General features: G+C 40.7%; 1 protein-coding gene across 3 annotated transcripts in view; it reads left to right on the plus strand.

Moving 5' to 3' along the window:
- The window catches only part of SPEF2 (sperm flagellar 2), a 245,736-nt gene that overhangs the window by 86,685 nt on the left and 143,738 nt on the right, over positions 1-15,313 (plus strand). For all 3 annotated transcript variants that reach the window (XM_075588085.1, XM_075588094.1, XM_075588104.1), the window contains exon 10: positions 625-793. In XM_075588085.1, the coding sequence (XP_075444200.1) occupies positions 625-793 (169 nt within the window). The remainder of the gene's footprint in view (positions 1-624; positions 794-15,313) is intronic.

Below are 15,313 nucleotides of genomic sequence, written 5' to 3' on the forward strand. Positions count from 1 at the left end.
CTATGCTCTCTGCATGAGGCCCATTATTCTATATGTTTTGCAAAGGAGCTTAAAATATTGTCATCCCATATTTACTAAGCTCTGTTAAGGTTAATACCAAGAAATAGCATAACTTTATTTAAGTTATTTTGCTCTGGCGATTTAAAAAAAATAGTGCAATTTGCTTTATGTAAAGCAACATGCTTAACCGAGCAGAAAACACGGCAACAGCCTTATTTCAGTGTCTGGATAATAGTAACGACAAGTTTAGGTATAACCTAACTCCCTTAACGTTATGACCACTTGCTAACCTAAACAGACATGCTAACCCATTATTTTCATCTCATTAGAACTAATGGTCATCATCTAATGATTTAAGAGATTTAGAATTACAAGGAAATGGAAACTAAGGAAGTAGATGGCATTAATAAGTTGTTTATAAAATCATTAAAGGAGGGGAAGGGTTTACTTTATGGGACAGTTCAAGAAAGGCCAGGCAACATATCAATGCAAATAAAAAAGTATTGTTATTTCTCAGATTCATTGGGGTTTTTTTTTATCGTGGATTATTTTTGCGGGTGAAACTATGGTTACACAGCTGCACTAAGTATTTCATTGAATTGCTATCCATTGTTTGTTTTTCAGCCTAATACCTATTAAATTAATGCGCGAATGGAAGGACCTTCTTTTCTCTGGATATCCACTCTATGAAGAAGCATCTATTGATCCGCTGCCTTCAGAACCGACCCCGCAGCAGCTCACAGAACTGGAGAAACAGGATCTCCTAGATGATAATGATTATGAAGAATACAAGGTACATCTGAAAGATATTATACAGTAACAGATAACTGCCTTCAGAAATGCTTTATTTTCAAGCACTTTTGCGCATTTTAATTTAAAAAAAATTATAATAAAACATTAGCTTATTAACTTTTTTTGCCTTTTATTATGTGTTTGGTTGGTGCTGGTTTCTTACAGTATATAACAGTTAATGTCGTATGTTTCCACATTTTGCACTTATTTCTTTTCTATTGAACTACAGTGTACAGTAGCTATACAGTTCCTAATTTTTCCCAGTTGTATTTGAAAGTTTTAATTAAAGAACTAATAACCGGATATTGCAAGCATGTGATCCCACCTAGGACAGCAATCAGCTAATGGCAAAGATATGTTAAGTGGGTTTAATCTTGGAAATTGGTGCCTTAAAAGAAGATCAGACAAATATAAATATACCTTGACCAGTTTTGAAAGTTATCATGAGAATGTCTGTAGCCATGTACAGTAAATTGCGACTGGAGTTGTTCCATTCCCTTGAGTTTTGCCTTTTATTTGTCCTATTGAATGTGAAGTACCCTCAGACTCCTTTTAGTTACATTCTTTGACAGTAAGAGAGTGTGCATGAACCTGATTATATTATAATTAGCGTGGGAAAAGTAAGATAAAAAGTCTCTGCTGACCTTTTATTTTGTTTTTAAACCTACAGTATCACAAAATATAAACCAATAGATGTATTGTCACCATCAATTCACTTTGCTGTTAAGTGGGTTTGCACTCTTAATACGGGAGCAATGCATATTAGACGTTTCCATTGCAAAATGAGTTTGTCTTAACATAGACAGAAATAAATGTGTACAAATTCAAAGGTGTCCAAAGGGAGGGAAGACCAATTTCACTGGAGCATGCAAACACATACAACCACATGCATAAATCCCCAGCTGCCAGAGGAACCTTTCTATTGTAGAAGGAGTTAAAGGTACAGATGTAGTAAGACATACTGTCCTCTGCGTCGCGGACGAACAAGCAGAAGTCTGCAGCGCCAGGGACAGAGTCTGCTGCGATGGAGTTCCAGAGGTTCCATGCTTCTGAATGGGACTCCTTGCAGCGTTAATCCTTCAATGCTGTGACCGCTCATGACAGCGGCACCGAAGACAGTTTTTTTTTGTACAGATTACACACCTTTTATTATGAAGTATTTTTCTGCTTTCCAAAAATAGTGATACTAAAAATACTTTTGCATGATCTTTGAATTTTGTTTTTTAAACTGTTAAACGTATCGTAAATTCTGAAACAATGTTTAAACGTGCTTAATATAGTGGAATATATTTGAGTGTATTGCAGCTCAAATATACTGTATATTGCTCATTAAGAAAGATTTGCATGATTTAGGATACTCTAAGTGTAGGCTAAGACAATATCACTGTAAATGTGTAATCACAGTTATATTTCACATTCTATGGCAAGCTGGATATGGAAAGAGGAGAATAAGATGGGTTTCCTAAAGAAAGGGAGTGAAGGTGTTTTACCTTGGCTTCCTCAAGAGCCTCTGTATTCATTTGAGGTATTTATTACAACGGGACAAAGAGAAACTGACGTGAGTCCATGGTGACATAAATGGTAACTGGACACTAAGCGATAGATTCATGAAAGTGGGATGTAGAGTATGTGGCTGAGAGAAAGTGTAATTGAGTTTATTACATTAGCTTGAGTTGTACATACGTATGTATGTCTTTATTTATATAGCGCCATTAATGTACATATACAGTACATAGTGCTTCGAAGCAGTAATATACGTGACAATCCTATAAATAACACATAAAAGGTGAGAAGTGCTTCAGACATAAAAGTAACATTTAGGAAAAGGAGTCCCTGCTTCGTAGAGCTTACAATCAAATTTGTTGGTAGGAAGAACGTACAGAGATAGTAGGAAGGCATTCTGGTAAGTGCGTCTGCAAGGGGCCAAGGTTAATATATGAGGTGTTAATTGTCAGCCATGGAGCTACTCATATGCTTCCTTAAGCAAGTGTGTTTTAAGGTGGGTCTTAAAGGTGGATAGAGAGGGTGCTAGTCTGATATTGAGGAGAAGGGTTTTCCAGAGGTGTGGGGCAGTCAGTGAGAAAGGTTTAAGGCAGGAGAGGGCTTTATATACAAAGGGGGGTAGAGAGAAGACATCCTTGAGCAGAACGCAAAAGTCGGGATGGTGTATAGCGAGAAATTAGGGCTGAGATGTAAGGAGGAGGAGAAGAGTAAAGCTTTAAAAGTGAGGCGGAGAATAGAGTGTGTGATGCGGGATTTGATAGAAAGCCAGGAGAGGGATTTCAGCAGGGGAGACGATGAGAAAGATTTCGGAAAGAGTAGAGTGATTCTGGCAGCAGCATTTAGGATAGATTGTAGGGGAGAAAGATGAGAAGCAGGAAGGCCAGACAGCAGGTGGTTACAGTTGTTGAGACGGGAGAGAATGAGGGTCTGTGTCAGAGTTTTTGCAGTCGAGCAACAAAGAAAAGGGTGTATCTTGGAAATATTGCGGAGGAAAAAACAACATTTGTTTGCTACCTTTTGAATGTGGGAAAAGAATGTGAGAGAGGAGTCAAGTGTGATCCCTAGGCAGCGTGCTTGGGCTACTGGGTGAGTGATAGTACTTCCAACAGTTAAGTGGAAGGAGGAAATAGGGCCAGGTTTGGGAGGAAGTATGAGGAGCTCAGTTTTTGCCATGTTAAGTTTAAGTCGGTGGAGGGCCATCCCGGATGATATAGCAGAGAGACATTCAGAAACTTTAGTCTGTACAGCAGGTGTAACGTCAGGGATAGAAAAGTAAATTTGTGTCATCAGCATAGAGATGATATTTGAACCCAGAGATGTAATTAGGTCATCTAGAGAGAGTGTGTAAAGAGAAAAGAGAAGTTGTCCCAGGACAAAGCCCTGGGGTACCTCCGCAGAGAGATTGATAGAGGAGGTGTTTTCAAAAGAGACGCTGAAAGTACGATGGGAGAGGTAAGAAGATAGGCGTTTAGATTCTTTAAGTCAGAAGGGACGGAGACATCATATCAGAATTATAAGGAATGTACTAAAAATTGCAAAAGGGCAATCAAAAATGGATAATGAAAAAAGAATTCCAATAGAAAGTAAGGTCAACCCTAAAAAGTTATTTAAGTACCTAAACAACAAAAAAAATGAGAAAATAAAATATAGGACCCTTTCAGTGTGAGATGGGTAGGCAGATTATTGGAGATGAGGAAAAAGCAGAGGTATTAAACAAATTCATTGCTTCCTTGTTTACCATGGAAGAATCAATTTCAATAGTAGTGTCACAGGAGGAAGCCACAACCTCCATATTAAAGAACAATTGGTTAACTGAGGAAGAAGTTCATAAGCAGATTGAAAAAATGAAAGATAATAAAGCACCTGGCCCTGATGGCATACATCCAAGAGTTCTCAAGGAATTAAGTTCAGTAATGGCCAAACCATTCAAGAGCAAAGTCTCCATCTTTGCTGATGTTACTAAATTGTGTAAGGTAGTAGAATCACAGTAGGATGTAATTTCTCTTCAGAAGGACTGGAAACGTAGGCAGGTAAATGGGAGATGAGGGTTAATACAGATAAATGTAAGGTTATGCATTTGGGATGCAAGAATAAAAAGGCGACTTACAAATTAAATGGGGATAAATTGGGGGAATCCTTGATGGAGAAGGATTTAAAAGTGCTTGTAGACAGCAGGCTTAGCAATAGTGCCCAAAGTCATGCAGTAGCTGCAAAGGCAAACAGGATCTTATCTTGCATTAAACGGCAATGGATGGAAGGGAGGTAAACATAATTATGCCCCTTTACAAAGCATTAGTAAGACCACACCTTGAATATGGATACAATTTTGGGCACCAATACTAAGAAAAGACATTATGGAACTAGAGAGAGTGCAGAGAAGAGCCACCAAATTAATAAATGGGATGGACAATCTAACTTATGAGGAGAGGCTAGCTAAATTAGACTTATTTACATGAGAAAAGAGTCATCTAAGAGGGGATATGATAACTACAGTATATACAAATATATTCGGGGACAATACAAGGATCTTTCAAAATAACTATTCATCCCACAGGCAGTACATAGGACTAGTGGCCATCCCTTAAGGTTGGAGGAAAGGAGATTTCACCAGCAACAAAGGAAAGGATTCTTTACAGTAAGAGCAGTTAAAATGTGGAATTCATTACTGTAACAGGGGACTTGTCCCTGTTAAAATGTGCCTCTAATCCAGCAGTGTGGTGGTTAACTGCTGGTAGTCAATTAACCAACACCACCTGGCTGATTAGAGGTTTGTTAGAAAAGCCTGCCTTTGAGACAGGAAGAGAGATTCCTGAGTCTCACAATTGGGGGGACTGACCAGAGGAACGGCTGTCTTGAGCTGCAGAAGGATTGGACTGTATGCTGATAGCAAGACAAGGGGACCAGACCTCAAAACCTGGACAGACATTGCTGTAGTACACAAAGGTGCTTACCCAAGAGAGCAGAGAGGACTTCTACAGCTTCAGGAGACAGATAAGACTTTCTTTTGGAACTGTTATATATTTGTATATATGTTTATATTTTGGGGCTGGTAAATAGCTTAGCTAACCAGCACAGTCAGAGGGGGCTGAGCTACATGTGTAGCTACATGTGCGGAGATAGGTTTTTGTTTGACTTATTTTCATATGTTTTGCTGTGTTAAAGCGACAGGCGCAATAAAGCCTAATTTTAATTTCACCTTAAAAACAGTCTCCATTGCGTATCTCTGAACACGTCTCTTACAATTACCCATAGAGGCGGTGATGGCAGATACAATAGATTTGTTCAAAAAAAGGTTGGACATCTTTTTAGAAAGGAAAGGTATACAGGGATATACCAAATAAGTATACATGGGAAGGATGTTGATCCAGGGATTCATCCGATTGCCAATTCTTGAAGTCAGGAAGGAATTTATTTTTCCCCTTATGAGATATCATTGGGTGATATGTCACTGGGGCTTTTTTGTTTGCCTTCCTCTGAATCAATAAGTAAGTATAGCTATACGATGAAGTATCTGTTGTCTAAATTTAGCATAGGTTGAACTTGATGGACGTACGTCTTTTTTCAACCTCATCTACTATGTAACTATGTAACTATATCCAGGATAGTGCTTTGTTACGAATGCCAAGAGTATGGAGAATGTGAATGAGAAGAGGGTGGTCCACAGTATCAAATGCTGCAGAGAGGTCGAGTAATACAGTATGAGCAGAGTGTAATAAACTCGGTCTTTTACAGCATGGAGGTCATTAGTTATTTTATTGAGAGCTGTTTCAGTGGAGTCAGTAGTGCGGAGGCCAGATTATAGAGGGTCTACCAGAGAATAGGTGTTGAGAAAATGGAGCAAGTGAAAGAATACAAGACGTTCAAGGAGTTTAGAACAAAAGGCAGGAGAGAGACAGGTCGATAGTTAGAAAGACAGGTAGGGTCAAGCTTGCTGTTTTTTAGTAATGTTATGACTGTTGCATGTTTGAAGGAAGAGGGAAAGGTACCAGAGTAGAGTGAGGAGTTAAAAATGTGTGTGAGTGTAGGGATTATAGTAGGAGCAAGAGGTTTTAAGAGATGGGAGGGAATGGGGTCAAGTGGTAGAGGAAGAAGAGGAGATCAGCAACGCCACATCCTCCTCCGTGACAGCTGATAAAGAGTCAAGGAATGCAGGAGGAGAGTTAGCAAGAGGTGTAGGATGGGAGGAGGATACAGAGGGGATGGCCTGACGTATGGATTCCACCTTTTCCTTGAAATAGTCGGCAATGTCCTGAGGTAAGATGGAGGAAGAAGAACAGGCAGCAGAGGGTGGTTTGAGTAGGGTGTCAAAGACAGAGAAGAGTCGGCGTGGATTAGACTTGTGCGTGTTGATGAGTGAAGAAAAGTAGGTTTGTTTAACCTGAGAGAGGGCAGTGTGGGAGAAAGAAAGACCACCATAAGAGAGGGCAGCTTCCAGAGCAGAATCAGACTGAGTGAGCCAAGTCTCAGTTATAGCAAAGTTAGGATGAAGCTTGTTTCTTAAAGCAAATGGCCATGTTCTAAAAATGTCTAACTATCTGCATTCAGTGAAGAAAGCGGACCAAGAAGATTTGACTATTTTTTGTAGTACATCAAGATATATTTAGGACTTTAGGATACATAATCATCAATCCGAACTTTTACTGGGATACATCTGGTGTTGATTTTTGCATCCGTAGAACATTAGCTTTGCAAACTGCTTAATATCCCCAATGCTTTTAAATAAATACAAAGTTTGAGGTTTGATAGAGTGGTTTAGTGTGGAGATTTTAATGTATTGTAAGAACACAGAGCAGCAGATGAAAATATACAGATCATATGGTGGTTATTCTCCTAATAATACCACATTGTGAACCAACATACATACTTGCAATTGCATTATCAGAGCTGTTGTTGATATGTTTAATTTGAATGCTTCTCTATCGTAGATACAATGGAAGTACACATGAAAAGTGCATACACCTATTTTCATGTGTTTTTTTTTTTTTTTTAATTTCAACCAATGGGAGGGGGGGAGTGAGGGGCTATTTCTGGAAGTCTCCCTGATGCAAAATTAGAAGAAAAGAAACACCTGCGAGTACTGTAATACTGGTGCAAATCCACCAACGCTAGAGTTAACAAGAAACAAATCAAACCTTTTTGAATGGTTTGCAAGGTTTTTTTTTTTTTAGGTATTATACCAGTTTTGTATGCAACATGAGACTTTGAAAAAATGACTCCTTAAGTACTTTCACGGTGGATCTTGGTGGAGATGATGTATAACAGACTGATGTTCTCCTCTGTTTTGACTTTTCATATTGGGACACTATTATTCAAACTAATATCCATCTGAACTGTCTTAGTTCACAAGCCAAACGGTTATTACTTACAGTATATGCAGCACAGATCAAATAATTTACTTATGTACATATATGTACTTTATATCAGCTTTCAAAAAGCTTCAATTTACCGGTAACCTTTTTTTTTTTTTGTCTTGTTTGGAAAATATTTACCACATTATTCGTACTGCGTTGCCCACTTCCTGAGACTACTGGTATGTTTTGTTCTTCAGGAAGTAATAAAGTTATGTTAGGTAGGCTGGAGTTGGCGGATGACTGTCACTTTAATGTCTTTTTATCTTCTTCCTTCCTTAGTTTAACAAAACAACATATCATATGGTTTCTTTTTGCAGCATTGTAGATAGCTGTGAGGCTTTGGTTATTGCTCTTTATTGGAGCAAGTTCTCTACTCTTAATGTACTATAATGTTTACTACTTGCTCACTGAATTATTTATTGCTTCTTTAGCCCGTATTCAGTATGTATTGAAGCATCTTCTCAATGGAAGGGAATCCACCTAACTGAATATTCAATAAGGGTTATAATTAACATTTTGTATTATAAGTTTACATTTTGTGTTCTACTGCTCTGTTGATTAGATTTCTGCTAAACGTACTGATCCTGGAGAAACATAGATTTGTTGTAGGTTGTGATACCTTTTACTGGATTTCATAGATGAAATGCTAGTATACGCGGCTTCTTCCCTTATTCTGAATAACTACGTTGTAAAATTATCCAACAGTTTTCTGTTTTGGAGAAATATTGTTCACAAAACATGTTCACATGAATGTTTGTGATATTCTAAAATATTGGGAATCACTACAGCTCTACACATAAAAAATATATTGTACTTATCAGTGTTTTTTCTTCAGGACCAAGAGGGTCCATGTGTCAGTAAACACAAAGAAAGAGATCCGAGGACCCCAGAAAGTTGCCTTAAAAAGTTTGTGGGATTTTTATAAGTCACCTAGCCGCTAAGCTCAGATAAAGTGCAAAACTTGTACACAAATCTGCATTGAATTATTAAGCAAACAGGATCCCACTGATATGAATGGAATTTTTAGCTATAAATAATCTGGGAAAGTTTCCTGGTTTAGCAGTCACCTATGACAGACCTCTCTGGGGGTTATTTATTATCGTCACCCATCTCAAAAAATGGGTTTTGGTCCAGCTCTTTAGCCATTAAATTAGGACAATTAGACCACCATTTATCTAGTAAAGTTATCTCAATACAACCATTTGTCAGTATTATTTTTTCATGTTTCCTACCAGCTTAGTACCTATCACCTGTGTTATTTGTTTCATCTATCTACCCCTGCTTGTTAAACCAGTGAGTGCCAGAAGACTAGAAGTCCATTGCTGGCACCAGCTGTGCAAGATCTTAAGGCTTTAGTTCCCAACCTTTCTTACATTGTATACCTCCTGCTATAAAAATTTGTTTCGCAATCCCCTAATTAATAAGTCTTATTGCCTACTCACCAGACTATTGCTAACAAAACTGTGTGACCGATCCCAGGAAGTATAGTGTCCTGAGGTTGTGGGAGGAACACGCACTTAATAAGGCCCCAAACTGACCCTCAGTGTTTACAGACAGCATGGGTGGTACAGTTGTCCGTTACTGTGGGAGCTTCCAATGTCACAGCAAGCTTGACCCTACCTGTCTTTCTAACTATCGGCCTGTCTCCCTTGGCCTTTCTCCCTCCTGCCTTTTGCCTCTAAACTCCTTGAACGTCTTGTATTCTCTTGCTTGCTCCATTTTCTCAACACCTATTCTCCCCTAGACCCTCTATAATCTGGCTTCCGCACTGCTCACTCCAACTGAAACAGCCCTCACTAAAATAACTAATGACCTCTATGCTGCCAAAGACAGAGGTCATTACACTCTGCTCATATTGCTCGACCTCTCTGCTGCATTTGATACTGTGGACCACCCTCTTCTTCACATTCTCCATACTCTTGGTATTCGTGACAAAGCTCTATCCTGGATCTCCTCCTACCACTCCCATCGTACTTTCAGTGTCTCTTCTGCTAACACCTCCTCTATTGATCTCTCTGTGGGGGTACTTCAGGGCTCTGTCCTGGGACCTCTCCTCTTTTTTTCTTTACACACTCTCTCTAGGTGACCTAATCACATCTCTTGGGTTCAAATATCACCTCTATGCTAACTACACACAAATTTACTATTCAACCCATGACCTTACACCTGCTGTACAGACCAACATTTCTGAATGTCTCTCTGCTGATATCATCCTGGATGGCCCTCTGCCGACTTAAACTTAACATGTCAAAAACAGAGCTCCTCATACTTCCGCCCAAACCTGGCCCCACTGCCTCCATCCACATTACTGTTGGAAGTACAGTCATACACCAAGTAGCACAAGAACGCTGGCTAGGGGTCACACTCGACTCCTTTCTCACATTCAAAAGGTATCTAAAACCTGTCGCTTTTTCTGCCGCAATATTACAAAGATATGCCCTTTACTCTGTTGCTCGACTGCTAAAACTCTGACAGGCCCTCCTTCTCTCCCGTCTAGATTACTGTAATCTCCTGCTGTCTGGCCTTCCTGCCTCTCACCTGTCTCCCCTGCAATCTATCCTAAACGCTGCTGCCAGAATCACTCTACTCTTTTCTAAATCTGTCTCAGTGTCTCCCCTGCTGAAATCCCTCTCCTGGCTTCCTATCAAATCCCACATCTCGCATTCAATTCTCATCCTCACTTTAAAGCTTTACACTCTTCTTCTCCTCCTTACATCTCAACCCTAATTTCTCGCTATGCACCATCACGACTCTTGCGTTCCGCTCAAGGATGTCTTCTCTCTACACCTCACAAGTCGTAGCGGTTTGGGAACCCCCTGTTGGAGGGGTAATACTTCTGTAGTTGTCTCTCAGACATTCTGTAGACTCTGCGTGCATCTGCCTTTACTATCATGCTAACATACATTCAAGTTCACAGTGATCTGATAAATACAGCATTGGAAAAGGCAAGAATAGTTACTTTTTCAGTAGGTAAGAAAAGAAAATGACCATAAATGGCGATCAGCATGAACTGCTGCTTTACTACTGTATATTCTCATACATACTTTCAGAAAAATAAAAGAACATACAATACATACCATTTAAATATAAAAATGTGGTACTAAGAACGAAAATGAGAGGACTATCCAAATACGACTGAGAACAAAAACTAGAGAAGGAACGTGGAAAAAGGGTTACAAAAAATATATATATTATTCAGGGCCATATTTACTAAGCAGTGTACTCCATAAGACACCTTCCAGCATAGCTTAGTAAATATGATGCTTTGTGGCCCATTAAGGTTACTGAGCTGTAAGGTGTCTCATGGAGCAACACAGTATAGAGGGCTCTCATTGTCATGCTTCCTTGCATTTCTTGCTTATTGCTTTTAAAATATATTTATTTCTACCATGTGACACGGTTATTACCTCCTGCTGTCAAGTTGTATCCTTTTAATGTTTTTTCCTCTGCTTTGACTAAACCAACTCCTTAACCCTTTCCTGGCTGCGTTTCCTGGGGCATGGGTTTTCGTCATTTGGTTCTATATTTGCCACAGTACACCTGCATGAAGACCCTATGGCACCCCGAAACTTAATTGGTGCTCGCAACATTAAAATCTTCCCAAAGTCACATTTAGGACATATTAGTGTACTAGAACTTTTAGTACATTCAAATGATAACCATTTCAATGTACTGTACCTCGGGTGACATCTCATTGTATATCCCTTTATTTATTGTGTTTAAATTCTATTTGGTAAATTACAATTTAGCTGTTGTATCACTGTAATAAAGTGGAAATGCTATATAATACTACATGGGTAAGACAGGCCTTTTACATCTTTTTTTCCCCAAAATTATGCAAATATGTTGTGCAGTGTTTTTTCTTCTTTACAAATATCACAGAAGTGTATGAAAAACCTTTGAATTTTTGTATAAGTGTACAGGAGGGTTTTTGTCACTTTTTTCCCCCTCACCATATGTTATTTTGTGTCTGGTTGTGGCCACTACCTGGTTTACATTGAAAAGTCAGTACCAAGTTCGCACTGATGAAACCCAAAAGCTCGAAACAGCTGTCTGTGAGTTGGTTTACCGACTGTGCAATTCTTTAACCCAGACTGTGCTGTAAAGCTGTGTAGTCCAGCAGGCATAACCTTATAGGTATCTATGTGTAACGGGTATTTCCCCTACCCCAGTCGCAGATAGAGTGCATGTGAGGGGGAACCTATATGTTACCAGGTGTGGTGCGTAACCTGCAGGTTCACAGGAGGCCTGAGCCTCCGCTGACGGGAACCTGGGGTGAATCCTCTGAAACGATCTTCCTTACAGCGCCTCCACCTATGTAGGATTCTAGGAGTGTAGAATGTACCCCACACAGTATCCACATATATTAACCACATACACAAAAGGTATATATAACTCAGGTTTACTATATGCAGATAACATCACACAATACACATGCATCAACCTCAATGTCACCTTGTGACACTACTTCCCAGGGGTGATAACCCCACACCGTGTCCACAGTCCCCAATGTCATCCACTCCCACTTAGGAGTATATACCCCGGGCCCACCACCGTGTACCCCCACACCGTGTCCACAGTATACCCTTATCCCGTGGTCAGTGCTGCCACTATGTGTGAGTAATCTGTTGGTGCACTTATAACGATACCTGCCCAGTGCGACGGCACCTGGGCTTTAAAAGATCTTCACAAAGGGTCTGCCGATCTCCTGCACGACGTCCTGGTTTCCCCCAGCGTGGGGATCCGTCGGGGGCGATCCCACCCTGGAGATAGTCCTGCTCTCTGGAGTAGGTTTGAGCCCAAGCCTCTTTGCGGGAAGCGCAGCGTCCGCTGTGTCCCTAACTGCCAATATCACTAATGGGGCAGGATCCCTAACCTAGGGCCTGTCCCTGAAGCACAACAAGCTATACTGGGTGACTCAGGACCTCACTGGGGCCTAGGGGGCTGCTGACCTAATGCACTCACCTCCTACCCCTAGCTCTTCCTGGTCCTGACTGCCCTAGCGTGGGCTGAGCGTGCGAAAAGTATCAATCCCTGGAAGAAGGGGATGGCTGCAGTCCTATTGGCTCCCTGGCATCATGGGTCTCCTTGTCCCTGTGCATGTTGGGGGTTGTAGTCCCCGCAGCACTCTCCCTGCCTGCCTGCCGTGGTCGTGCTGCTCCTGCGCATGCGCAACTTGTAATGGCCGCCGGAGCTCCAACTGCGCATGAGCGAACTCGTGCAAGATGGCGCCGCGCTGCACGGCTGCCGCCGGTCCCCACACAACTCCCGGCACCTACCGGACACCACCGCCGCTCCTAGGGACGCGCGCACACGTGCCCGCACCCGGCCGCAGCAGACCTGGAGGTGAGCACCGGGGGAGTCAGACACTCAAAGGGGAACCTGGCTACATATGCTAAAATGGACAAGAAGCAAAATGAGACACTGAGTGCTCATTTGCCTGTGATTACCCAGAATCCTTGTCTGCAGGGGAAGCATTGTATGCTAAGAGATAATGGAGAAAGGCAGGGCTGCAGACCTGTCTGAGACATGTGAATGTGCTCACAAGTGGTATTTGCATTTGCTTTACACTGTACGTGGAGGTTTTTTTTTTTTATCACTTTTGTACTCACCATAACTTATTTTGTGTCTGGTTGTATAACTAATATAAGTAATTAACCATGTACTTGGATAATGATTCATACACTGAAATTATTTATTTTATTTATAAAATGTTTTACCAGGAAGTAATACATTGAGAGTTACCTCTCGTTTTCAAGTATGTCCTGGACATAGAGTTATGATGACAAATAATACATGGTTACAAATACAGTTACATAAATGAACAGGGTATACATTATATACAATACATTGCATGCACAGTTAGAGAAGATGTATATTATAGGCTTATGTAACAGTTACAGACCAGATTAAAATGTGAGACAGCCTTAGTTTTGAAAGAACTTAAACTGGTGGTGGATGTGAGAGTCTCCGGTAGGTTGTTCCAGTTTTGGGGTGCACGGTAAGAGGAGGAGCGGCCGGAAACTTTGTTGAGCCTTGGGACCATGAACAGTCTTTTCGACTGTTTTCAACAGTATCAAAAGCCTTGCAAAATCTAGGAATATTGCACCAGTGAGTTGAACCCGTTCCATTCCACACTGGATTTCATTGTAAACTTTTAGCAGGGTAGTTACGGTAGAGTGTTTGGGGCGAAAGCCAGATTGGTATTGGCTAGGGAAATTTGTCTTGTTATAGTAATCGCTTAATTGGGTGTGGACACGTTTTTCCATGACTTTGGATAGGATTGGGAGAAGGGAGATTGGCCTGTTGTTTGAGACAGTGTTTTTGTCCCCACTTTTGAAGATTGTGACAACTCTGGCAGTTTTCCAGGTCTTAGGGATATGGCCTGCAGACAGGATAGAGTTGACTATGGAAGCAATTGGTTTGGCAATTGCTGGGGCACCAAGTCTTAGGAACCTAGATTGTAGTAGGTCAGGTCCACATTGGCTGCTTAGTTTTAATTTGAGGAGCGCTTGTGTAATCTCCTCTTCGGATACTGGGCCAAATTGCATATGTTCTGTGTCTTTCACAATATTCTTGTATCTACATTCAGTGGTTGATATTTGATATCTGCTTATGTGATTTGCCATCTTTAGACTTTAGATTTATATCATTAGCTGAGTGTGGGATCATTTGACAGTGGGGAGGGAAGGCTTAGGGAAGTACCTCTGGGACCCTTTGGGACCAGGGGGAATGGGCCAGATGAAGAGGTCACCCCTCGAAACGTCGCCCCCCTAGTTTGCTTTCCTTTTTCCATTTTTGTGATTTTTTGCTTTTCTTTTGTGTTTTTTTCCCCTTCTCCTTCTTTCCCCTCTACCCCCTATATTTTCATTTCCTCTATGGTGATATTTATTCTTGCATTGGCGTATTGGCTATTGTTGCTATATTTTCAGTTTATTATTAGTGTCATTAAATTATTCATTTGCCCTACACTGGTATTCGCTTATATCTGTAGCTGTGAGACAGAGAGTGCTGGTACTATTTTTTGGATTGTTAGTACTTCTGAAGGGTATTAGGGTCCCTTCCTGTTCCATGCACCCTGCAACCTTGCTGAGTCATTGTGTCAGAGTGCTGTCTATCCCCCCCCCTTGCTACAATACATGTCACCATATTGCAACAGTTGATAGCCCCAGTCTGTTGTAGAATATACATCCCAGTACATGAGATACCTGTACCTTGCTTAATTACATTTTATTAAAGCTGCAGTGCCACTTAGCAATATATTCTGTACACATGATAGTGGCTGTTGATATGTTTAGTAGCCTGGTAAGTTTAAACCAGATAGTTTACCTGCAAAAAGAACACTGATGGGTATGAAAGAATCTGCTAAATACAGGTTCTTTCAGGTAACTCGTTCGTAGCTCATTATGGACTCATTAATTTTAATGCAGTATCTACATAGCATATCTGAATAGAGGCATGAGACTAAAGTCTTCTGAAGCACGAGGAGGAAGCACCTTCACAGAGTAGTGTGTAGTAGCTTCCCTTTTCTGGACATTGTGTAGTCCTATTCATTTTAATGGAGCTGAACTCTCTTCTAGCATGGGGAACCAGCTCTGCAAGATGTTGAATAAGGGACCAAGGGGCGCAAGTGTCCAGTGCCGGTACATGTTATTACACACGTTTCA

Source organism: Ascaphus truei, chromosome 1 (assembly GCF_040206685.1).
Source record: "Ascaphus truei isolate aAscTru1 chromosome 1, aAscTru1.hap1, whole genome shotgun sequence".
NCBI lineage: Eukaryota > Metazoa > Chordata > Amphibia > Anura > Ascaphidae > Ascaphus > Ascaphus truei.